At 39.5% G+C, this 26,897-nt stretch overlaps 1 protein-coding gene across 3 annotated transcripts in view; it reads right to left on the minus strand.

Annotated features, from left to right (window-relative positions):
• The window catches only part of KLHL5 (kelch like family member 5), a 48,205-nt gene that overhangs the window by 2,219 nt on the left and 19,089 nt on the right, over positions 1–26,897 (minus strand). For all 3 annotated transcript variants that reach the window (XM_086464897.1, XM_086464899.1, XM_086464898.1), the window contains 7 exons: positions 26,552–26,748; positions 17,693–17,905; positions 8,852–9,038; positions 7,764–7,988; positions 7,309–7,471; positions 2,181–2,393; positions 128–299 (listed from right to left, as the gene is read on the minus strand). In XM_086464897.1, the coding sequence (XP_086321023.1) occupies positions 128–299; positions 2,181–2,393; positions 7,309–7,471; positions 7,764–7,988; positions 8,852–9,038; positions 17,693–17,905; positions 26,552–26,748 (1,370 nt within the window). The remainder of the gene's footprint in view (positions 1–127; positions 300–2,180; positions 2,394–7,308; positions 7,472–7,763; positions 7,989–8,851; positions 9,039–17,692; positions 17,906–26,551; positions 26,749–26,897) is intronic.

Here is a 26,897-nt window from a genome sequence, read left to right on the forward strand (position 1 = left end):
AAAAAAGACTTAGAACAGACTAGCAACAAGTGCTTCTCAAAAGGAATATTTCAATATTCCTTGTAAAAAGAGGCACACTTGAAATAACAAGATAAGTAGTATTGTATGGTCTGATCAGAAACTATACCTGTGTCCACTCATTTGTCTGGGGATCATAAGACTCCACTGTATTAAGGTATGTTTGACCATCATATCCTCCAACAGCGTACAACTTGTCACCAAGAAGACATACTCCCACTGCATCTCTGCTAATGCTCATAGAGGCCACAGCAGTCCACATATCTGTTTTCGGATCATACCTAAGAGATAATTTGTGTTATGCTCTAAAACTGTTGCCAAAATTCAATTAAAAAACCCGTACTGGAACAGACACTCTCAAGGCAGTAGAAAACAGGTACGATTAGCACAGCACAGATTTGGGTGTTAATTTCAAAGGACTTTTCCCCCCAAATACTCTCTTTGAAAATGACTGGTAACACAGTCAGTACTAGCTACATATCTATTTTGTGCTGCCTTCCATATAGTAATACATACATATACATACACCTGCTCTTACTACATTTTTTATTGTATGTCTAAATGTACCATTCCAGAAACAATTCTGCTGCTACACCACAGCAGAGCAAGTGCTTGCTCTCAGTGATGACTACTACATGTCAAAGCACAGGCAGTTGAAGTTGAGTGTGGTACTTCAAGTTACTTGCCATGAAAGATTAACATTTAAAAAAAAACCCAATCCAAAAAACAGTTTAGGAAAATTCTGGGGGAAATGCAAGACCCTTAAGACAATTCACAGCACTTCTTTAAGCATAGCTCCACATCATCAGAAGCATCAGCACAGTAAAAGACTGATGGTTTAATGAAAAACATTAAATGTGATTCTAGAACAACATCAACACTCTTTACAAGTCAAACTGAGAACTACATAGGAGAGTTCATGCTATTCTTATGTCAAGGAACATATTTTAACCTGACAAAGAGACAAGATTACAGACGCTTACAGCAGAAGTGATGTAATCACAGAGCTCTTAAGGGCTCTAAAGAACTATACAAAGAAAATATTTATTTGGCTAGGAGACCATCCTAAGATCACACTTGCTAAAAGCAAGTTTGGAAGATACTAGTCTTAATTTGTTTGCATGAAGAGCATAGATATAATGAGCTCTAACAATTTTATCTGCAGTTCTGTAGTCAAAGTACTACAGAATATTGATGTAGAAAAATATATGGACCTATTGCTTTCTCTTGGCCTTCTAATTATCTGTATTTCTCTAAAAATTTGGTATTTGCTAAAATGTAGTTTCCTATCTGCAAACCTTTCTGGGGTCTTTTTTGGGCCACACTATCAGGACACTGAAAGTTTGAAAATTACACTGTTTCGTGTGGTGGGGTTTTTTTGTTTTGCGTTGGGGCTTTTTTCTTTTTGTTTTTTGGTAGAGGGCAAATCACATCTCCCGGCACAAAGAACTTTAGTAAAAAAAGGTGGATGATGAAGAATGACTGTAGGTGTTGGGAGATAACAGGAAAGAAGAGAAGTTTTGCAATTTGGGGGCAGGGAAAGGAGAGAATTAAAGCATATTTCAGAAATATTTGAAATGCCAGCAAAGACTTAATGCAGTGCATTATGAAGTATTTACTGTCTTTTTAAATCATTTTATGGATCATACATGCTTCTGCAATTTGTAATAGTCATCCATTAATATGTAAAGACATACCAATTTTGGAATGACTGAATTACACACCAGTTTCCCAGTGTCATCAAGGGATACAAGAAAGAAAAGGGTATTTAAGGATCCACAAACCCTGACTGTTAACTGCTTTAAAACTTATAATATGAACTGATACAGACTTCTCATGTGACAGAAGTTCTGTTCCATTTTTAAAAGCATTCAATTCCAAGTTGTTCTCAGTAATCAATCATAATTCATTCAATGAGATTGTTAGAAAAAAATTCTAGATGAAGTGCATTAAGGCGAATTTGCTTTAAATCATCTGTCTTGGCAATGTTTTGATTCATATTATGACTACACAGTATGTTTTTATACGTAAGTTTTCTCTGCTCATGCTAAAAATAACATGGCTATTTTAGGGGGTTTCTACTTACAGCTCTTTTCATAAATCACTCTATAGACGAGCACTACTAGAATTACTAGCAGCATATGCCTTCATCAGGGTATTACCTTTCTACGCAGTCTGACAGCCTGGATGTTAAGTTTGATGCCGGGGCATCATGACCACCTATTGCATACAAGAACCCATTCCAGGTGGTTACACCTACACCACCTCTTCTTTTTGACATCTGAGCGCAGGGGGTCCATTTGTTTGTATGAGGATCAAAACATTCTACTGATTTAAGACAAGAACTTCCATCTCGACCACCAACTGCATAAAGCCTACAAAGTAAAAAAAAAAAAAGTAAATAAATATTGTCTGAAGAAAAAAAGTTTACAGTGATGTATGAAGTTTGTTAAAAAGGCAAGTTTAGAAGATTTTCAACTTCCAATAGAAAGTTCTGTTACAAAAACTCAGATAAGATTTTACTCCAATCTTTTCGTATTGTCACAATCAATGCATTGTAATGATAATTTACAGAAAATTGATATCTATAACACAGCATTTACATTCCAACCTATACATCTAGCTAACATTTTCAAAATTACTTACGTGACTTGACAGACAAAGGCCCATTTCTAGCAGGGTCAGAGGGACAAATTCAGTAGTGGATCTGTGCACGCAACAATGCTGTCCTGCCTCATCTTAGGCATCCAAGTATTTTTCTGGACGTGGGCTTGAGTTTATGAATGGCAGTGCTACGTTAAGTCCCCAACACCCACTAGGTGGCCTAGTTTGCTCAGGTCTAACAAAAAGGTTTCTAGCATTTGGTACTAACAAAGGATTTCAACTTTTTGGAAAGGCTATAAGGAAAAGATTGGTTTTAGAAGCACTCCATCACTGATGAATCTTTAAAACTAACCAAATAATCAAACCCGACAAACAGTTTATGCACAAAGTTTATGAGCCATCTATGCTTAGAAGCAGAAATGCCCAGCACTATTATTTGGAAAGGTAGAAACTCAGAAGCCATTCTAAAAAGGAAGCAACTGATCAGAAGTAAAGTCCAGTTTGAGAGATCACCTGAAATATCATTAATTAAATCCTTTCATAGCCTAAGGCACATTATAGTATGGTTAAATAATAAAATAAACATTAGATGCTGTACACAATGACAGTGTGAACAATTTACAACAGTCACTGTGAAGCACTACTGAAGATGTCCTCAGTTTGGGAAGCACAGTCGTTTGGTTTTTTAAATATCCTGACCAACAAACTTAAATACAGACCTCTTATAAATATGGTAGACCTAGTAGTTCTCAGTAATAATTTTAATACCCTTTTAAAAAAATACATTTCCATAGAAGATCCCATGTTTACTAACACAATTTGTTTAAGGTAAGGAATGTACTGAAGGATATTAAAAAAAATTCTACTGCAGTTCCAAAAAGTTTATGACTAAAAATCAATCCTTTATGCAACACAGCATTTAAATGAAGCCCCCACCTTACCTCCCCCCAAAACATGACAGAGTTTGATCACTTATGCAGTGATTTCACTTCTTGGACATGGAGAAAGATATATTAATCTCTCTATATGAAGGTTTTGAGAAATAATCTGAAATATATCAAGTTACAGATAGATATTACTAGAAAGCACAGAAGTTATGCTCCCCCAGCTGAAATGCTGCATGCACTTTTAAGCTTTTTAGCTATAGGCATCTAGTGTTGCTGCTGACATTTAAGAGTCTAGGGAATGTTCTATAATAATAAATGTGAGGCTCTAATTCTGGTGCTTTTTGCCACATCTGGGACCCTCTGCTGAATATATAGGAAGCTTCAGAGCTAACTTAAGTCTGCAGTTCGAAGGCACTCTGCTTGCTGACTGTTTAAGTTCTTCCCTCCTTCCTGCACCCAGTGAGCATTTCCACTCATTTGTGGACTTGTTCCAGATCAAACAGGATGCTTCGTAGGTGCATTTCAGCTGTAATAATTTAGCAGGAGACTAACCTTCCAAAAAAAAAAAAAAGTGTGAAAAGCTATTTTCTACCTTACGATATTCAAACAGCTCAAGGGAGATGCGTCAGATAGTACATAAGCAGGAAGTGAAAATTTGTGGTGAAAAGAGCGTAAATATTCTGCCACAACCACAATACTACTCAGCAAATTGAGTTAAGCTTTGTCTACTATGGTATTCCTGTAGCCACCCTGACAAAATATGGTTTGGATAAGACCACTACAAGGCTGGTGGAAAACTGGAAGGATTACTGGGCTCAAAGGGCTGTGATCAGCAGTATAAAGTCCAGCTGGCAGCTGGTTACTAGTGGTGTTCCTCCCAGGCTGATAATGTGGCTGATACTGCTCAATGTCTTCATTAATTATCTGAAAGATGTAATGGAAATTAGCCTTAGTAAGTTTACTGATAACATCAAATTAAGGGGAGCTGCTGATATGCTGGAGGGCTTGGTTATTATGCAGAGGGACCTAGACAGGCTGGAAAAATGGGCTGACTGTAGTCTCATGAAGTTCAGCAAAGGCAAATGCAAAGTCCTGTACGTGGGATGGCATATTCCTGTGCAATAGTACAGGCTGGGAGCTGACAGGAGAGGAGGCAGCTTAGCAAAAATAGACTTGGAAGTCCTGGCAGACAAGAAGTCAGCAGTATGCCCTTGGAGTAATCATAGAATCATAGAATGGTTTGGGTTGGAAGGGACCTCAAAGATCATCTAATTGCTGTTACTCCAACATAAAAGGCCACCAGATTTGTCAGGCAGGATTTTCCCTTCGTGAAACCATGTTGGTTGCCACCAATTACCTCCACACTTTCCATGTGCCATAGCAGAGCCTTCAGGATGATCTGCTCCATGATCTTGTCAGGGACAGAGGTGAGACTGACTGGTCTGTAGTTGCCCGGGTCTTCCTTTTTCCCCTTTTTTGAAAAGGGGGTGATGTTTCCCCTTTTCCAGTCAGTGGGCACTTCACCAGACTGCCATGACTTCTTAAACATGATGGAAAGTGGCCTTGCAACTTGGTCTGCTAGTTCTCTCAGGACCCGTGGGTGGATTTCATCAGGCCACATGGACTTGTACACCTTCAGGTTCTTTAGATAGTCATGAACCTGATCTTCACTTACAGTGGGCGGATCTTCCTTCTCCCAGTCCCCGCCTTCGGCTTCTGCAGCTTGTACAGTGTGGCTAGAGCCCTTGCTGGTGAAAACTGAGGCAGAGAAGTCATTGGGGACCTCAGCCTTCTCCATGTCCCTTGTGGCCAGTTCTCTTGTTTCCTCCCGGAGAGGGCCCACAGCTTCCCTGGGCTTCCTTTTATCACTGACATACCTATAAAGCTTTTCTTGTTACCTTTGATGTAATACCTGATGAAATACCCTGGCCATATTTAATTCTATCTGGGCTTTAGCTTTCCTTACCTGATCCCTGGCTGCTCAGACAACTTCTTTGTATTCTTCCCAGACTACCTGCCCTTTCTTCCAGTTTCTGTAAATTCTCTTTTTGTCTTTAAGTGTGTCCAGGAGTTCCCTGTTCATCCACACAGACCTCCTGGCATTCTTGCCTGCCTTCCTCTTTTTTGGAACACATTGCTCCTGGACTTGGAGGAGGTGGTCCCTGAATACGGATCAGCTTTCTTGGGTCCCTCATCCCTTCAGGGCTTCATCCCATGGTATTCCACTATAATGACAACTGATCCTGTTTATTCAGTACATAGAAGACTGCTTCTGGATACTGTGTCCCGTTTTGGGCTCTCAGTACAAGGAAGATGTTCCTATACTGGAGCAAGTCCACCTGTTGGTCACTAAGATCATGAGGCAGCTAGGACACATGACCTCTGAGAAGAGGCTGAGCGCGCTGCCTTTGTGCAGCCTCAAGAATTCTTGAGACAGCTAAGGAGGCATCTTGCTGCTCTCTTAACCACCTAATGAGAGGTTATATAGGAGACAGAGCCTTCTCAGAAGTATGCAGTGAAAGGAGGAAGAACAAGAGACAAGTTCAAACATGGGAAATTTCAACTGGATATTAGAAGAAAAATGATTAATACAACGGTGGTCAAACATTGGAACATGTTGCCCAGAGAGGCTGTTGAATCTCCATCCTAGGAGATATTCAAAACTCAGATATGACCTGAGCTACCTCAGTTAACTTTGAAATTAGATCCAACTTTAAGGTTGGCCCTGCTTTGAGTTGGTGTTGGATCAGCTGACTCCAGAGGTCCTTTCCAATCCAAATTATTCTATGATTCTGTGATTCCAACTGATCTTTATTTTTGCAATAGCTTGATTCAAGTACCACTTGTATTTTGGGATGCTATAGAACAATTACACTTAGTCCAAAGGAAAACAGTGAAAATCACTTGAAGTCTAGCAATCATGGCCTACAAATAAAAACTGAAGGAGCTGGAGTTACTCAGTCCTGATAACAGAATACTGAGGGGACACCTGTCTTTAAATACAAAAGGCTGTTGCAAATAGGAAAGCAAAGATGCATTTTCCGTGTTCGCTTTGGATAGTACAAACAATAATAATATAAATCAGCAAAAGGTATTTAAAAGACTTTACATGAGGAGAACTTCACAATTGTATTAATAGTTAAACTGTCTGCTTAGGTAAGTTACAGAAACTTTACCACTGGAGGTTAAGAACAAGATCCCTCTGGCTATGAGTGTTTCAGATATATTTGATTCAGCTTTGGGGTAGCAGAATAGATGAGGGAACTCGAGGTGACTTCCAGCCATTTCCTTTGACTGCAACATAAAATGACCTAGTTGTCTGAATATGCTTTGTATTAGGAATTACGCATACTTTAACTAAAAAACAGGTGTAGAAATTTTGGATAACACTCCATATTAGATTCATTCTGCCAGAGCTTACTGTTCTGAGTTAATGCAATATTACATGGGTACTCTTCCACGACTTTACAGTAATTTTGGAAGTTGACTGTTCAAACTATCACAGTAAGAGGAAATCACTGAAGTCTCAGTGAAACAGAACAACCATTTGCTCCTCTCTGTACTAAGGAGACGGTAATTACTTATAAACCCATACAGATGGTGTCTCATAAGCAATACTGAGAGGCACTGTGATGCTGTGGGGAAGCTTGCTTGACCCAACACAGTATCTTTTCTGTGAATGAAGAAACTTAATGCTATCAATGGGTATCTATCAAGAGAAATTATTAATAGTTATTCAGGATGGTCCTGTAATTACATTAAAATAATGAGATAGAGAGTGGAAGTTGCCTTCACATACTTTCCATTTAATATTGCTACACCAACAGTGCTCCTTGGAGTTGACATACTAGCTACAAAGTTCCACTGACGAGCCTGTGGATCCCATCTTTCTACTGTATTCAGGTAGCTCCAGCCATCATGTCCTCCTACAGCATACATGGGACCTTCCAATACCGCTACTCCTAAAAAAACAGATATAAAAACCAATCACTTCTAGACTGGGGGAAAAAAGATCACATTCTCCTAGTGTCAGTCCAGCATGCACCACAAAATATTTAAAAACAAATAAAAAGAAATCTCCTTTTGGTAGCCAATTCTGGATACAGTCTGAAGGAGAAAATATGTTCAATAAGCAGTTGGCATTAAAACAAAGTTTCCACCCTGCTAAACTTAATTTCTGAATGTTTTTTGACCAATCCTAAAACTAATAACCTTTTAAAAATATGCAATTGGCCTTTACAGAGCTCTACATACCAAGACCATGACGATGAGTGGACATAGGTGGCATTACACTCCACGTTTTAGTTCTAGGGTTATAGCACTCCACAGTATTCAATGTTTTCAATCCATCTCTGCCACCAACAACATACAATTTATCATCTAAGACTGCAACTCCAAACTGTAATCTTCGTCCATTCATGTTTGCAACAGGAGTCCACATGTTGGTACGAAGTTCATACTTTTCAATGCTTGTAGCACCTGAGTGACAATATATGCAAGTTAAAAAAAAAACTATTTTTTTTTTTGTGGGTTTTTTTTTTCAGCAATATGCTGATCCCACAAGACAGCATGACATCCTGCAGCATGTTCTTAATTCTATGTATACAACCAGTCTTTTTTGACTTCCTTGGGAATTAACTGCACCATTATAAAGGAGGACTTTCTCAGTGCTTTTCAAGACAAAAAGCAGGATTTCTAACTACTTTGCAGAATTAAGCCTTTATAAATACAATCGTTAGGAATATAAAACAACCCTTGTGAAATGCAAATATATATTGAAATCAACTGTTTTGTAATATTAGAAAAAAATCTGAAGCTATGTGACATGAAGAACTAAAAGTGCTAACTTCAAAAGAATAAGCGAAAGAAACCACTTCTCTAACTTGCCGTATTCCTTCTAACCATCAAGGAAGTGCCTATAAAAAAGAAAATCCAAGTAGCTCTGACAATAAAAATTTAACAGTTAGTCAAAAAGCATATTTTTGGCGTTTTTTTAATGCATGTGCAGGTCACCTTTGTGCCCTTTCTGTCATTTTCTTTCTTTTCTAAATTACTTCCCACTCAAGTAAATAAAGATTAGCTTTCCCTCAATTCAGACTTTCACTACTCAGAAATCAGATATTTTTTTGATAATTTAAAAAAAATCATAACTCTAGCTTCCAGAATGTTTACAGTATTATCAAAGCTACATAGGTTTTTAACCTAATAAAGTGTATATTTAAGAAGTTTCATGTTCTATACTGCAGAATTAGCATTAACATGTTGTAAAAACATCTACCAAACATTTTTATTTTTTAAAGAATCAAAACAGCTCATCAACTAATCATTATATAAGCCAATACCTTTTGTTGCATCCATTCCTCCAACTGCGAACAACACGCCCACTGTAGATTTTCTAGGTTTGGTGCGAGGACTTTGCAACATAGGTCGTCTCTCTGGCAACAGATGGTACTTCATTGCTTCCATAATAAGTTTTTGACATTCAATGTCATCCCTAAAGAGTGCATTATTTTCCATATCTGCCAGAAACTGTGAAAAAGAAAGAAAATTAAACAAGCTGTATTGCTATAAAGCACATGAAGAACAAAAACATTACAAGAAAACATTTTCATAGAATCATAGAAAGGCTGGGTTGGGAGGGACCTTAAAGATCATCTAGTTCCATGCCCCTGCCATGGCAGGGACACCTTCCACTAGACCAGGTTGCTCAAAGCCCCATCCAGCCTGCCCTTGGACACTGCCAGGGAGGGGGCAGCCACAGCTTCTCTGGGTAACCTGCTCCAGAGTCTCACCAAACTCACAGCAAAGAATTTCTTCCTTATATCTCATCTAAATCTCTCCTCTCTCAGTTTGAAACCCTTACCCCCTCATCCTATCACTACATCCCCTGATAAAGAGTCCCTCCCCATCTTTCCTGTAGGCCCCCTTGAAGTACTGGAAGGCCACTAGAAGGTCTCCCTGGAGCCTTCTCTTCTTCAGGCTGAACAACCCCAACTCTCTCATTCTCTTCTCATAGGAGAGGAGTTCCAGTCCTCTGATCATTTTTGTGGCCCTCCTCTGGACTCACTCCAACAGCTCCATGTCCGTCTTGTGTTGAGGGCTCCACAGCTGGATGCAGTACTCCAGGTGGGATCTCAGCAGAGCAGAGGGGGAGAGTCACCTCCTTCGACCTGCTGACACTTCTTTTGATGCAGCCCAGGACACGGTTGGCTTTCTGGACTGCAAACACACATTGCTGGATCATGTTGAGCTTCTCGTCAACCAGCACCCCAAGTCCTTCTCTGCAGGGCTGCTCCCAATCCATTCTCTGCCCAGCCTGTATTTCTGCTTGGGATTGCCCCAGCCCAGGTGCAAGACCTTGCACTTGGTCTTGTTGAACTTCATGAGGTTTGCACAGGCCCACTTCTCCAGCCTGTCCAGGTCCCTCTGGATGGCCTCCCTTCCCTCCAGCCTGTCAACTGCAGCACACAGCTTGGTGTCGTCAGCAAACTTGATGAGGGTGCACTCAATCCCACTGTTCATGTCACCAACAAAGTTGTTAAACTTGTTGCACTGGTCCCAGTACTGACTCATGAGAAACGCCACTTGTCACCAGTCTCCACTTGGACATCGAGCCATTGACCATGACTCTTGGAGCGTAACCATCCAGCCAATTCCTTATCCACTGAGTGGTCCATCCATCAAATCCATGTTTCTCCAATTTAGAGACAAGGATGTCATGCAGGACAGTGTCAAATGCTTTGCACAAGTCCAGGTAGATGACATCAGTTTCTCTTCCCTTACCCACCATCACTGTAACCCCATTGTAGAAGGCCACCAAATTTGTCAGGCACAATTTGCCCTTAGAGAAGCCATGTTGGCTGCCACCAATCACCTCCTTATTTTCCAAGTGCCTTAGCATATTATCCAGGGGGATCTGCTCCATGATCATGATTTTATCCAAAGATTTCCACTGCCTGATTTAAAAAACTATGTATTCCCTAGAGTGCAAGAGCTCGCTATTCCCACCAGTAAGAAATCAGGCAAGCAAGGCAAGAGGCCGGTATGGCTAAGTCAAGACCTGCTGGTCAAACTAAAGAGTAAGAAGGAAGTGTACAAGCAGTGGAAGCGGGCACAGGTATCCTGGGAAGAGAATAGGGATGCTGCCATTCTGTAGGGATGGGCTGACTGGAAAAAGGGAAACATTGTACCCATTTTTTAAAAAGGGTAGAAAGGAGGACCCTGGGAACAACCAATCTGTCAGCCTCACCTCTGGGAAGATCATGGAACAGATCCTCCTAGAAGCTATGCTAAGGTACATGGAGGACAGGGAGGTGATTTGGCACAGCCAGCATGGCTTCACCAAGGGCAAGTCCTGCCTGACCAGCCTAGTGGCCTTCTATGATGAAGTGACTACATCGGTGGACAAAGGAAGAGCTATGGATGTCATCTATCTGGACTTTTGTAAGGCATTTGGCACAGTCCCCCACAAGATCCTTCTCCTTGGAGAGATATGGATTTGACGAGTGGACTGTTCAGTGGATAAGGAATTGGTTGGACAGTCTCATCCAGAGGGTAGTGGTCAATGGCTAATGTCCAGATGGAGATCGGTGACGAGTGGCATCCCTCAGGGGTCAGTATTAGGACCAGTACTTTTTAATATCTTCATCAATGACACAGACAGTGGGACTGCATGCACCCTCAGCAAGTCTGCAGACAACACTGAGTGGTGTGGCTGACATGCTGGAGGGAAGGAAGGCCATCCAGGGGGACCTGAATAAGCTTGAGAAGTAGGCCCATGTGAACCTCATGTGGTTCAACAAGACCAAGTGCAAGGTCCTGCACCTGGGCTGGGGCAATCCCAAGCAGAAATACAGGCTGGGCAGAGAATGGATTGGGAGCAGCCCTGCAGAGAAGGACTTGGGGTGTTGGTTGACGAGAAGCTCAACATGATCCAGCAATGCGCGTTTGCAGTCCAGAAAGCCAACCGCATTCTGGGCTGCATCAAAAGAAGTGTCAGCAGGTCGAAGGAGGTGACTCTCCCCCTCTGCTCTGCTGAGATCCCACCTGGAGTACTGCATCCAGCTGTGGAGCCCTCAACACAAGACGGACATGGAGCTGTTGGAGTGAGTCCAGAGGAGGGCCACAAAAATGATCAGAGGACTGGAACTCCTCTCCTATGAGAAGAGAATGAGAGAGTTGGGGTTGTTCAGCCTGAAGAAGAGAAGGCTCTGGGAAGACTTTCTAGCATAAAGGGGACTAAGAAAGATGGGGGTAATGTTTTTAGCAGACAGGACAAGGAGTAATGGTTTAAAACTAAAAGAGGTCAGATTTAGGCTAGATATAAGGAAGAAATTTTTTACAATGAGGGCGGTGAAACACTGGAAGAGGTTGTCCAGAGAGGCGGTAGAAGCTCTACCCCTGGAAACATTCAAGGAGAGGTTGGATGGGGCTGTGAGCAACATGATCTAGCTGAAGATGGCCCAGCTCACTGCAGGGGGGTTGGACTAGATGACCTCTAAAGGTCCCTTCCAACCCAAACTATTCTATGATTCTGTGACTCTATTTTCAAAATGGTCATATAAAAGACGACTAGGGTAAAGATAAACTTGTAATAAACAAAACATTCACATTTTAAGCTAAGTCATTAAGTACAAAAAAAGGCCATCTGATCTTAATGGATGATTTAAGCTTAATGGTCCAGAGATGTCAGAAACTACAAGAAAATGTTCTTCAGGTATGTAAACAAAAAGCAGAAATAGAAGGAAAACATTGACCCACTGTTACACAGGAGAGCTGAATTAGTTGCCAATAAATGCTGAATACAGAGATTCTTAACACTTTCTTCAACTCTGTCTTTACCAGCACTGTTGGGCCCGGGGAACAAAAATCCAGGCCGATGCAAACACAGACCCGCTGCCAGTGAAGGAACAGTTGGTGTGCAAACTGTTACAGGAGCTCGAGCCCTACAAATTGATGGGCCCTGACAATATCCACCCGAGGGTGTTAAGAGAGCTGGCTGACGTCATTGCGAGGCCACTCTCCATAATCTTTGAGAAGTCGTGGAGATGGAGGATGTCCCATCCCACGTGGAGACAGCTAATGTCACCCCTGTCTACAAGAAAGGCTTAAAGGAGGACCCAGGAAATTCTAGGCCCATCAGTCTTACTTCAGTCCCTGGGAAAGTTATGGAGCCAATCCTCCTGGGGGCTGTCACAAGTCAAACAAAGCACGTGATTGGGAGGAGCCAGCACGGATTCACCAAGGGCAAATTGTGCTTGACAAACCTGATCACCTTCTACGACAGAGTTGGTTGGTTGACATGGGGCGAGCGCTGAACATTGTCTACTGGGATTTCTCCAAGGCTTTCGATATGGTACCCCACAGGCCTCTCCTAGAGAAACTGATGCATTATGGTCCGGACAAGTGGTCTGTGCAGTGGGTGGGGAACTGGCTGACAAGCCACACCCCGAGGGTGGTGGTAAACAGCTCCTTCTCAAACTGGCAACCTGCCACAGTGGGGTCCACCCGGGGTTAGTAGTGGGCCCAATGCTGTTCAATACCTTCATAAGTGATCTGGATGGTGGGATCAGGTGTACCCTGGTGAAGTTTGCTGATGATACCAAACTGAGTGTGGAAGTAGCCACTTGAGAAGGGGGAGTCAGCCCAGATAGGCTGGAAGAGTGGGCTAACAAGAACCTTATCAAGTTCAAAGCGGACAAGTGTAAGGTCTTGTGTGCAGCACAGGCTGGGACCTACCTGGTCGGAGAGCAGGTCTGTGGAAAAAGGCCTGGGGGTCCTGGTGGACAAGCAGCTCAATATGAGTGAAGAGGGTGCTGCAGCAGCAAAGGAAGCCAACAGGATGCTGGGTTGCATCAACAAGGGCATCGCCAGCAGAGACAAGGAACTCATTACCTGATTCTACTTGGTGCTTGTCCAGCCACACCTGGAATACTGCATCCAGTTTTGGTCCCCACCACACAAAGAAGATGCGGACAGGCTGGAGAGGGTCCAGAGAAGGGCCACAAAGATGATGAGAGGACTGGGAAGCCTGCTGTATGAGGAAAGGCTGAGAGAACAGGCTTTGTTCAGCCTTGAGAACAGAAGGCTCGGGGGAGGCTTTATTGCCATGTTCCAGTTTTTAAAGGTGGCTACAAAGATGATGTAGACTCCCCTTTCACAAGGAGTCACATGGAACAGAGGAGGGTTAATGGGTACAAGTTACTCCCAGGGAGATTCAAATTAGACACTAGAGGAAAATATTTTAGAAGAAGAACAATCAGCCATTGGAATAATCTCTGCAGGGAAGTGGTGGATTCCCCAACATTGGACACTTTTGAGATTCAGCTGGACTGGGTGCTGGGCTGTCTTATCTAGACTGTGCTTTTCCCAAGAACGGTTGGACCAGATGATCCTTGAGGTCCCTTCCAATATGGTATTCTATGATTCTGTGATTGAAAGGAAGAAAACAAAATCTCCTTGTGTTCCAGTGCCACTACAGCTATGTTCAAGGAAAAGGAATCAGGCACTGGATATGTAAGTCAGTTGAACCTCACTCTCTTACTCCTGAACCCTCCCAGTCCAGAGGTCTGTAAAAGCTGCTTCAGGCACAGGCAAATGTTGTAATATATATTCTATTCCTCACTCTGGCAGTGACACAGATCACAGTGTGTCAATTAATACAAGTCTTCGTTAAAAATTTTAAGATCAAGGAAACAAGCAAATTTGACAAGTGTTACATTTTAAATCTGACTTAAATAAAATGCATTTAAATAGAGACTAATAATAAAAGTTACAAAGTTTAAAGTTTCTGGAGTCTTTTGTACGCCATGTTTACTAGACTGCAGGAAAAATATATTAGTAGGTTGAGTGTCCCAACTGTAACTATTAGATGTCTAGACAACTGGCATTTTTCTGAGCTGCAAGACATTGCCTGAGTAACAGAAAAAAACAAGTGAAGTGCCCCACTGGGACTTGGACAGTTGTCAGAACAATGACAAAAAGGCAAAGGCCTCTAAACTGCCATCACAAAATCGAAACACTTTGTGAATATTAGAAATACAAGTCCACAAACCAGAATGAGATATCATTATTGAGCTGTTGACAGCCAACCAATAAAAGGTACAAAATTGCTGTGAAATTAGTCACCAGGAGTACTAGAGGGACTCGTTATGAAATAGTTGTGCATAATATGTTGTGCATATCCCTGGCTTAAAGCTGCCTTAGGACTGCAAAGTGTCAAGTATGACATCCATGGTTCCAGAAAAGATACAGATAAGTACAGACTGGTAAGCCTGAACATCTCTGTATCCGTCAAGTCAACAGAAACTGTGGCAGAAAACATAATTAACATACACAAGAGAATGAAAAAAAAAAACAACTTTCAAAGCCATTCACCAGCTACTTTTCAGAAAACTGAGTCTGACTTCTGTAGTACTTCTCTAATTGGCTAATGTTCTGATGCTATTTAAAACAGCAAATTAACATGTTCTCATGTAAATTAGCAGAGGGAACTTAATTTTCTTTCTTTACTTTCAGTATTTCCCATTGATTCTGCTCTTGACCCAAAGCACCACTTACCACTTGTATCACTTCACAGGGACACTTTGTGATTATAAGAGTAAACTGAAAGCTGTCTTTTAACTGCCAGCACGCAATGCTATAAAATTGCACACCGTTTAAAAAACCCCAACCGACCAAATCAAAAAACCAATTAATTACTCCTATCCTAAATCAGACATTGTCATAGTTGCATGAATGAAAATTGAGGCTTGTACACAACATGACCAATTCAGACCTCCAATATATTTTTCTGATAGACAAGCCACATATCATATTTAATATTTAAAGCAACACCATGTGTGTCTATATGAGCTTTGCAACAAGATGCAACCTACATTTTATCCAGTTTCTAACACCCTCAACCTATAAAGTTTTCTGATAGCACAGAGTCTTAATCTCTGAAAGCAACTTCATCTCAGTTAAAAAGAAATGCAATTGAAGATTGCTTTGGTACCCAAAAAACCTGCAGGGTCTCAAAACTAAACCTACTGTATTACAATTTTCTGTAAGTATTCTTCACTCAAAGAACTTGTAATGGGCTTAAATGAAAGCAATTTTTTTTCCAAGTTTTATTATTTACAGAGCTCCTTGTACTAAAAACATTTACAACTGAGCAGTTACAAATGATATGCTACTACAATTTCATGCTAATTGGAAACCTGATTAAGAGAAAGGTAGTGCAGATACTTAAGTACTAAGAATTTCTGTCTAAAAGGAAGCTGAGCCATCTTGCAACTCTGAAATTCCTTAATTGTCTTTTTCATTAATTTATCAGAGATGGAATACTTGCCACCTTACAACTTAAGAAGCTGATAAATATTCATCTTCAGCCTTTGTAAGAGCAAAGAGACTTAAAAATATTTAGGACACTGCTTGCATTAACCAAAGAGGTGACAAAATGCTATATACAGAGATGCATAAAACCACAACCAATAAAACTGACAATTCATCGTGATTTTTTGCTTCCAGTGCTACAGTTTCACAGTATTTCCCAAATTTTTTTTGAAGTTTATGAATCCAATATTCTTTGCATCTCTGCTTGCGACGTTATTGATTTCAGCAAGTTGTTCGATTTTCTAATTTCATTTCTCTCAAATAGCTTTAATCCTTCAACCGTAAAATTTGAAACCTTTTCATTATGTTATGTTTGCTCTCAGATTGCCTAACATCATGTGATCATGAAGCAAAACATGATTCTGAAAACATTAAGAATGCTTTGGGCACTTCAAACCAATTTACTCAATGCATTAATTGTTGCCATATTAAAATCACAGCTTTAACACTTTAATTTGTTAAAGAAAATAATAAAAAGTCAAAAGAAAAATATTGTAATAGAAACGTAAGTATATATTTGCAGGAGACATTATTTTATGTTTATTTTTTCTTAACTGAATTATGATATTGTTTTTGTGTTTTGTTCTGCTATTTCCCTAATCAGTTACTGAGTGGACATAATTTGATTTCAGTACATACTTCTGGTTTCAATTACAGTCCATTAAGTAAAAGGAATACAGCAGTGGTTACTTAGTTATCAATTAATTGAATGCTGCATAAAAGAATAATTTCCTCCAGGTCAACTGGCTTACACTGAATTATGTTTCTACAAAAACTATATTACAAAGTCAAGGCCACAACTGAGAAAATCCTGCCATCGCATATACAATAATCAGTATGAAAATATTAATACTAAAATGCCTGCTAGTGAATCTTACTATGCAGCAAGAGGACATCAGATTTATTGCTATGAATGAATCAAACTCAGTTTCTGTTGTGTTAATGAATTCTACTTATTATTCAGGCTCCATAAAAATCCTATATTTTTCATTTAGCAGAGATAATTCTCACTAAACAAACTGAAAATGTAAAGCAAAATCCTTTGAGTGTATAGTAAGCATTAAATATTGCTAATGAAGGTCCAGCAAGGAAGGCTAGCACAAGAGAAGAAAAAGAAAAAAAAAAAGAAAAAAAAAAATCTCGAAAAAAAATCAAACCTAGTTTACATGCATTCTATCAGATAACGAACACAATGTTACACACAACACTAACAAGAGAAGTCATTCCTACAGGACTAGGAAAACTGTATTTCACAACTATTAAACAAACTGAGCTCAAGTCTTCCTCAACATTATGTGTAACTGTCCAATAGGAGAAAAAGTATTGATTGGGAAGAACAAAAAATACCCAAAGATGGTTTATCAAGAGTTAATAGAGGAAAACCCGCTCAATTTGTTGAAATTGTATTTCCTAAATCTCAAGGATAGCTATAATTATATGAAGGAAATGTAATGATCCAAATAAACTGTGCAAGTTCCATAAAGAAAAAATTTTAAAAGGACACACTTTCTAGTGACAAACATATCCTTGATAAGCATTTTTCTAGGCCACAGAAGTGATTTTTTCCTAGCAGCTCCACCCCTTCTTGTGTCCTGACTGATCTCAGGTTAGGATCAGAATATGCTGCAGTTCATAGACACAAACTATCATGCCTATACAACATGCTAAATCCTTATATGCAGCTCTAAGAATCCAAATCTTTAAGAATCCTGAAGCTTTTACGATTTGTCACTATTAGTATATCGATGCTGTAGACATTAAGCCCGCTGTAACCATGGCATAAACTACAGAGGAATTGAACAATTTACTTGTGGAGCAAGCAGAGGCAGTCTAATGTAAGCCAGGAGTTTACTGAGATCTTTCCTTCTCTGTCCCAAATCATGTCGAACCCACGTAAGTAGTGCATTCAGTATAGTTTCTTCATTAGGAATATTCATGTCGTCACTTGCTAAAAGCTTTGCAATTTCAGTGGCTGGCAATAATAGAAATTCCTGGTTTCTAATTACTTCCATGAAGTTTTCCTGAAAAAGAGAAGTATTTTTAATACAGGTGACATCATACTTTGAAGACATTTTATGGAACTCCTACTACGTCCTCCCCTCTTTTCCCTCCCTTCACAACATCTCTCAGTTGTGCCAGTAAATACCACTGGAGAACTGACCTAGGAGAACAAAAAAAAAAGCAAAATAAAAATGTACTGAGTTATTTTTATTTTGACCCGTGATCATTTCCAACTGTATCATTCAGTCCCACAGACAGATGTGCTGAAACAACTAGGGGGAATTGTATGGACAGAAATGAGTGATGGGTTGTGGGGCTTACTATCTTGGCACTGCCAACTGAAGAAATACTTTCTGAAGCATAGTTTTAAAAAAAATAAAAGGTGCAATTTGTTCCTGTTGACAATGTAGAATACCATGTAAGATGCTTTGTCAGCAGAGCACAACATGCTACAACTACTGGACACATCTAACTGTTTTCATCACTGCTAGATTGAACTATGGCATTAAGTTTTCAGAGGAAATAAACAACACTAATGATTTTATTGTTGATTTTAAATTGATTGTTTTAAGTTTATTTTACTATTTTGTAGGTTTTATACAGCTGATCTGATTGACTGGGGAGCAAAACATACAAAGAATCCACAACATTGTACAGGCCTTGCTTTATTAACAACATTTACTTCGAAAGGATTCAATTTTCTAACCTTCATCCTGTCATTTCCAGCAACAAATCCTTACTTCAAAATAGAAAAGACACAATATGTAATGTTTCTGACATTGATATCCTATTACTTCATAATACTAGAACTTGTAGACTATTCTGTAAGGGTTCTCATGAACTCAGGCAGAAATAGCAGAAAAGTATGTAGAAACACAATCATCACTATGAACTTACAGTGAGAAACCTGAATGTAACAGGAAAGGGTGAGACCATGTCTAGCCTCTTTCCCCATACACCTTTACAAGGCAGCAAAGGAAAGAAAAGCAAAATCAGCCTATGAATCACAACGTGTTCTTATATTTTGGTAGCTCAAAACCCAGTTAACTTCATACTCCAAACTGAGAGTAACTTCATGACAATAAAACAGTATTACAATCAATTTAGTAAATGCAGAGCTGATTGCTAGATAGCTAGCAAATGGGATGCTGGTTTTGCTCTGACATCACATGTACCTCCAAAACACCTGGAGGATAAAGTGCATTAGGTCCACAGACAGGGAAGTCTCACAGGGCCTAATATCAAAATTAGTGTTACCTAGTATCTTGTTTAATGATTTAAAAAGAAAGAATTGCACACTATTGAAAAAAATTCTGGATTAGAAGCACATGTGTGTTGAAAACAAAATAGGATTTTTAGGTCAAAAAAACAGGGAGAAACTTGGGAGCAGAAGCAGGACCTGCACTGCAAATCAGGTACAAATTTAGCATATAAAATTGCAAAACCCCCATAGAATACTGTTTGGCATTGTATATGCAAAGGACATCATGACAACAAAACAAAAAAGGTTAACACTTCTTCCTTTTTATTGCTTAGTCTAATCATTTCAAAGCCTAATCATTACCTCAGTACTCCAACATTATTAACTAATTAAAGAATGCTGAGCAAAGAGGAAAAAACTAATAAGGAGTAAACCAGTCGATCTTACATGAAAGCCACACATACGTAAAACGGTTACAAGATGTCTAAGGGGAAAGATCAAAGTGACTCCACTCCAGAGGTAACTCTGGAGTTGAAATTAGGAAAAGAATTGAAAGGATTATCTGTCCACATAACTACACTCTTGGATAGAATTTGGAAATCAAAATTTTACATTTAAAATCTGAAAAGCTTTCCTACTGTAGAAATCCAATTTGCTACACAAAAGTAGTGCTTCCAAGTGAAAACTAGCAGATTAGAAGGGAGATAGAACTGTCTTTTCCTCTTTAATTTGTTTAACTCTCTGTATTACAAAATTAATGTTAAGAAAGTGAGCAAGTACAGGAATTAAAAACAGTGAAAGAACTGTACCAATATTCAGGAGCACTACACATGCACTGTTATTTATTTTACTCCAATATCGAAATCTTGTGAGTAAAACTGAAGCCGAAAAAACAATCAAAATTATTTCCAGAGTTTAAACATGCAGTTCACAGAAATTCAGATTCCACTGAGTTCATTTTTTCCACTGCTGTTTTTTGTTGATTCTCTGTCCTAGAGAGTATGCAAGCTGGAGCTGTGTTTTTAGTTTTGCTGAATAAACAGGCAGTGAGTACTGACAAAGAGAAAAGCCAACACTTACTACCTTAAACTTTCCATATTGTCTATCCGGATCACAGGAAGAGGAAGGGGAAAGCACCTGCATGGAAAGTTTCCTCTGTCTCTGAAGGCAACGACAAGCTGATCTTGCATAAGTGAGTCAGGGATCCTCTTTGGAAAGCTTTTTCCCAACTGGATTTCATCACTTCAACAGCTGTTGTGTGTAAAAAGCCTGATTTTCCTTCTTGTTGCTTGCAGACAATTGCTTTCTGATGGGAACAAGTTCAACTTCCTCTTGCTCCCATTCTATTTTTAAAGCAGACTCCTTTTGAGCATAGTATCAAAGCATACCACTGGGAATACAGCCACTCTTTGGCCTACGTCTGGGATTTTTTATAATCAGAATCTGACAATTCCTCTTCCTCTACAGACAGAGATTCTGAAGACAAAAAGGAGGAGCCAGTGTATCTCCTAGCATTCTTAACCTCCTCATTAGCCTTTTCTTTCCTTCTTCTTATGGGAACTCTCTGTGGAAGAACAGGATATTTCAGAGAACAAACGGTCTGCAGTTTCAGTCCCTTGCTTTCTGGTCCTGAAAGTATAAAAAAAAAAGTGTTTCCCACCCCCAAAATTAGCTCCTCTGAGAGCTTGGAAACTTTATCAAATGAGTAGCCTGAGGTTTATGTATTAGCTAAAACAGGGACACACAGTCCCCAGGCTCAATGCTGTGCATTGCTCATTCACATCATAACCTTAAATTCACCCTTCAGCAACTGCAGAGTGAATAATACTGATATCTTAACCACAGGTCTGCCTTGGACTTAATACAGAGCAAAAAAAAAAAAAAAAAAAGGAGCACATAAAAGATAAGACATCATGACACATATTTCTAAGTGGTTTTAATACCCACAGTGGGACCCAGTGAGATGGTTAGTCTCCCTCTGCACTGTGTCAGACGGATTAGAACCTGGCTGCTTCAGTCAGCTGGTCAACTGAGGTGTGAATTCCCTAAGAACCAAGCTACCTGACCTCTTGGTAAACTATTAATAGCCAGTTAGATGCCAGATAGCAGCTACTTTACTTTTAGTCAGCTTTGACTGCTACATTAAGTGATAAACCAACCTAACGCTTTCAGTGTGACCAGGGTTTGTTCAGAGTACAACTATTGTAGCTTGATTCTTCTCTGCATAGTTCAGGATTCCAAAACAGGCTGGGCAGCATGCAGAAACCTATTTAGTCTTCCCAAAGCACTACTGATCTATTGTGCTAGGCAGAACTTAGGAAACTTGAAAGACAGAAATATCTTGGGTTTTCACAGGTGAAAAGGAGTGAATGAGTATTTTCCAAGTCAGATGATTACCAAGCAGGATATTTTTGACAGCAATTTCAGATGCAAGAATAGAAAATCCTTGTTTTAGGCATTAACACAATCTTTGGGTCTGGCCCTTTGTGGGCAAAAAAAATACTGAAATTTCTGCCCTTTTCATGCTCCCCCCTACCAAAAGAACAAACTGTCCTGGCTGTTGCAAGAAAAAAAGACTAATTATGCCCCTGATTCCTCCTCCCAAATAATAAACTCCATATTGCAACAACTTTTTGTTACCCAACTCCTGCCTTACAAAAGAAAGCAAGTCTAAGTGTCCCACGCCTATTCTGCAAAATTCCTAGCTTCTATGCTTGGCCTCAATCTGTTATTCTATCCTCTCTAAGTTTTTGTTCTTATAAACAGCCATTGGCTGTGCTCAGAAATCATGCAAACTCCAAAATTAACTTTACCCGAATCTTGTAACATTATCACTGCTCGTGTACTTCTGAAGATTTCTGATGAAAATCAAAATGGCTTTCACTCTGCTTTAAGCATGGAAAGCTGAGCCACAAAGATTACAAAGTTATCTACACAGGGAATTGCTCAGGCACTATCACGTATAAGGTTTAGAATATCTGCTTTTTCTTTTCCGTTTGTAATTAAGAAAGTTAAAAATATGGCTACTGAAGAAGCTACTGACACTTAACCTAAGAACACCTCACTACTCACCATAGATATTTCATGTTCTGGAATTAACACAGGCTAGCTTTTCCTCATCTGAAAGTCCCCTTTGGTTTACTTTCTTGTGGAAGAGGAGCTATTGGTTTTCATTCAAGGTACACTATCAAGTGTTTCAAACAAACAAGATGACAAAAGGGGCATTTCTTTTCACTTTGTGAAGACAGCAAGAAAAATGGACAGAAAGCATTTTGTGCAAAAAAGCTTTACAAGTTAAAGTGAACAGATATACTACTGGCCAGTCTAATAAAATTCCTAAATTTATAATTGTATGATCCCAATACTATATGTAAACTACAGCAAAACAGGATAACCTTTGTACAAAAGATACCTTTTACCCAGATACATCTCATGATTCTGTCAATTGTATTTTAAAACCCTGATGCATAAAAATCAGCGTTGCTCTTTATACAGCCCTGAACCCTCTACCAATCACTTCAGTTTATTTCATGTTTCACTTAACTCATCCTGAGGATTTTTCAAGTTTTAGTTTGCAATGTCAAAAATTGGCCTGTTTCGATAAACTTAAAAATTATTCTCCTCTGAAAAAATGACTTATCAACTGTCAACACAGTAATAAAAGTAATGCAATACTTAAGTCCTTTTAGCATAACATACATCTACATCTTTAATATGAAGTGCAGCATTCAAATCCTTCTTTTTAATTTATTTTTTAAATTGCACTGTATTATGTGATTAAAATCATGCCATAAAATCATGTTAATGCTTTCCAATGACATTAATGAACATTATTCAGACAAAGCAGGTCTATTAACAGAGGTAGGCCTACTGGGATAACTCACTGATTGGTTCTTCAGTTTAACCAAATGCTCATTTAATCTGAATTTCTGGTCTTCACATAAAGAACTGTTTTAATGAAGCAGATAAGATGTTTATCAAATTATAGCATGTGTCATAAAAATGTTTAAAACTGAGAAGTTGTTTTAATTGCAGAAAAAGTTATATGGCAATCTGATTTTTTCTGTCAAAGAAAAACTCAGAGAAACTATCGTATATAAATTAAAAAGTACTTACTTGATATTATTCATTACCTTCTACTTCAAGTGCTTTAAGAGAACCAAAATTACATAGAATCATAGAACAGTTTCGGTTGGAAGAGACCTTCAAGATCAAGTCCAACCTTTGTCCTAGCTCTACCAACGTCATTAAACCACGTCCCTAAGTACAACATCTACCCGTCTCAAACACCTCCAGGGATGGTGACTCCACCACCTCCCTGGGCAGGCTGTTCCAATGCCCGACAACCCTTTCAGTACAGAAATTCTTCCTAATATCCAACCTGAACCTCCCCTGGTGCAGCTTAAGGCCATTTCCCCTTGTTCTATCGCTTATTACTAGGGACAACAGACGGGCCCCCACCTTGCTGCAGCTTCCTTTCAGGCAGTTATAGAGAGCAATAAGGTCTCCCCTCAGCCTTCTCTTCTCCAGGATAAACAGCCCCAGATCCCTCAGGTGTTCCTCATACCAGACATGCTCCAAATCCTTTACTAGCTTGGTAGCCCGCCTCTGTACCCTCTCCACCACCTCAATGTCCTTCTTGCAGAGACGGGCCCAAAACTGCACACAGTACTCGAGGTGCGGCCTCACCAAAGCTGAGTACAGGGGCACGATCACTTCCAGGTCCCTCTCTGCCTGACAGATCTCCAGCCACTCCTCCCCAAGCCTGTAGTGCTGCTGGGGGTTGTTGTAGACCAAGTGCAGGACCCGACACTTGGCCTTATCGAAACTCACGGAACTAGCCTTGGCCCAGCAACCCAGCCTGTCTAGATCCCTCTGTAGAGCTTCCCTACCCTCAGGCAGATCGACACTTCCACCCAGCTTGGTGTCATGTGCAAACTTACTAAGGGTGCACTCCATCTCCTCATCCAAATCACTGATAAAGATGTTAAACAGGAGCGGCCCCAGTACTGAGCCCTGGGGGACACCACTCATGACCGGCTGCCAACTGGATTTAACTCCATTGACCACAACTCTCTGGACTCAGCCATCCAACCATTTTTTTCACCCAGCAAAGCGTATGCCCACCCAAACCAAGAGCAGTCAACTTCTCTAGGAGAACGCCGTGGGAAACAGTGTCAAAGGCCTTACTAAAGTTGGGGTAGATGACATCCACAGCCTTTCCCTCATCCAACAAGCAGGTCACCCTGTCATAGAGGGAGATCAGGTTTGTTAAACAGGACCTGCCCTTCATAAACGCATGCTGACTGGGCCTGATCACCTGGTTGTCCTGTATGTGCTGCATAATGGAACTCCGGATGATCTGCTCCATCTAGAAGTATATACTATGCTCACTATAATCCCCCATTGTTCTACACTGCCCACTGCAGCATAAAAATAACTAATTGTTTTAACAAACAGAATTTCCAGGTACTATAGGTGCGCTTAACCCTTACACTCTAATACGTCTTAACAGAAAGAGCATCGAGTGGCTAGCACTTACTACTGTTGAACATTTTCTTTTTTCAAACAGCTTTTAAACAAATGAAATTACTTGGGGATTTATTTTAATTGAAGATTCAATTGGACTATACATTTCTATGCAGTTTCCATAGCAACATTCATTTCAAACTAAAGAAGCTGCTTCTCTATTACTCATTATTACTAAAATTCAATTTCATGTCTCCGTTGGAACTAAACAACATTAAAAGAGGCCTTGGGAACAATCCATCTAGCACAACTAATTAGTTTTGAAAACAGCTTTTTAAAATCCACCTAATTTAAATTTCATCCACATTGAAGTCTTAAAAGCAACAATTTTACCACTGAAGTAAACAACAGCCGAAAGGCATACAACTCTCTTGTGATCTGAACAAAAGAAAGATAGGTACTGCCAAAGAATGGCCTTTAGAAAGTTCACAACCCCTTTCCAACACAAGTCATCAGTTGCCAGTCAAAACAGTAAGACTATAATCCCTAACATTCATCTTTAAAGATGCATTAGTCTTAAATTTATTACTATTCTGATCTTGGCAGTTTACTTGTAAGGGCCATGACAACAGTGTAGAAAAAAATATATGCTTATTCTCAAAAAGAAGAAATAGGTCAAAGGAAGGAGGTTCTCTTTTTGCATATTTTTTGTATCGCTGTCTCACTCAACATTATTATTCCTCAAAGGCATAAACCACATTTATCTTTACTGTTTCCTCTGACTGTGTACCTAATTGCAGTCTCCCTATTTTTGTCTGAGCAATAATGAAGATCAAGAATACAAACACATAAATTACAATCTGCACACTATTTATTGACCCGTTTTGGTAAATTCTAGTGTGTACATGATTTTAAATACATCAGAGATCCACTCACTGAGGAAGAACACTGTATTATATAAAAAAAGGAGCTATTTTAAACTGTTACACATATAAAACTAAGTTATTTTAAGCCAAGAAGAAATAATTTTAAAAAAGAGAAAGTTTATAAACCAGCAAAACTAAGGCATCAAGAGGAAAAGCCATGGATTTCTAATACTAATTACAAGACAGAAATTACACCTCTTGGATCTAAGCCAATAGTTTAACAGCAATGCAATGCGATGCCACACAAGCAAATTAAGTACTATCTTCATTCCCACATCTCTTAGGCAGTATCTACATGCCCTCATTCAGGTCCCAAGAGCTTACATAGGCAGAATTTCATCAAGAAGAGAGAAAATGCCTCACAAAACTGCAAAGAGCAGATGAACTGACTTGCCTGAGAGATAATTCTCCTGCTTTCTTCTGCTGATAACATTACTAAAATACGCTCGTGAGAAGAAAAAGAACACTTTACATTAAAATAAAAGGATGCCTATTAAGATTAAGTTTAATTAAGTTGGCAGGTCAGTCTTTCTCTAAATTAACTCTCAAAATATTATTTGCAAATTTGTATTTAGTCACATATTGCCTAAGATTAAATTGTTTGATGCCATCCTGACATCCCATTACAAAGAAATTAAGGACAAAGCAGAATCTATATTGATGAAGGCCCACATTCATACCCCAAGTAGAACCTGATTACTGCAGCTCATTAAAAAACAATTCTACAGTTTAATTTAGTAGTAGACTAGATGATGGCAACTTGCCCACTGTTAAGTTTGTAGGTTTTGGCTGACAGAAACAAGAACAAGCTTTTGAATGATTTTATTAAACGCGTCTCACACAATCCCATTACTGTTACAGGAAACCATTCATGCTTGCCTATTTCCTTCCAACTTTAAACCAGCAACTTTATAGTTATTTTGTCATTTTTCATCATGGGAACATACGTGCATTCTTGCTTGGAAAATGATCAAGGCTTTCTGGAGGAAAAACATTAGTATTTTATTCAGGAAAACATTCTGTATTTTCCTTACTAAATAAAGCAGATGATACTTAAAATAACAACATACCATAGTGTAATTGTGAGCCACCTTGTGCAAGTCAGTGCAACCCTGTGCATCAGCGAAAGATCGGATTCCAAGGCAATTGGATGGGTGAAGCTGCTTCATTAGGAATTTACAGCATGCTTCTACAACCTGAGAGAGCTGAAGCAGGCAAGCTGTAGACAACAGGCACTCAATGTTATCTTCTTTTAATTCAAGGCGACCTAGTAACATTAAAAAGGAGATCACGTTAGTTTTCTCTTAGCATTTGTTAAATTCCTTAAAACTCAGAGGCAACAGAATTACTTACAGTTTGTATGACAGAATATAAAGCTTAGCAAACATCACCCTCAGCAATAGATAACCAGCTTTT

The sequence above is a fragment of the Leptosomus discolor genome, chromosome 4 (assembly GCF_034619465.1).
Source record: "Leptosomus discolor isolate bLepDis1 chromosome 4, bLepDis1.hap2, whole genome shotgun sequence".
Taxonomy (NCBI): Eukaryota; Metazoa; Chordata; class Aves; order Leptosomiformes; family Leptosomidae; genus Leptosomus; species Leptosomus discolor.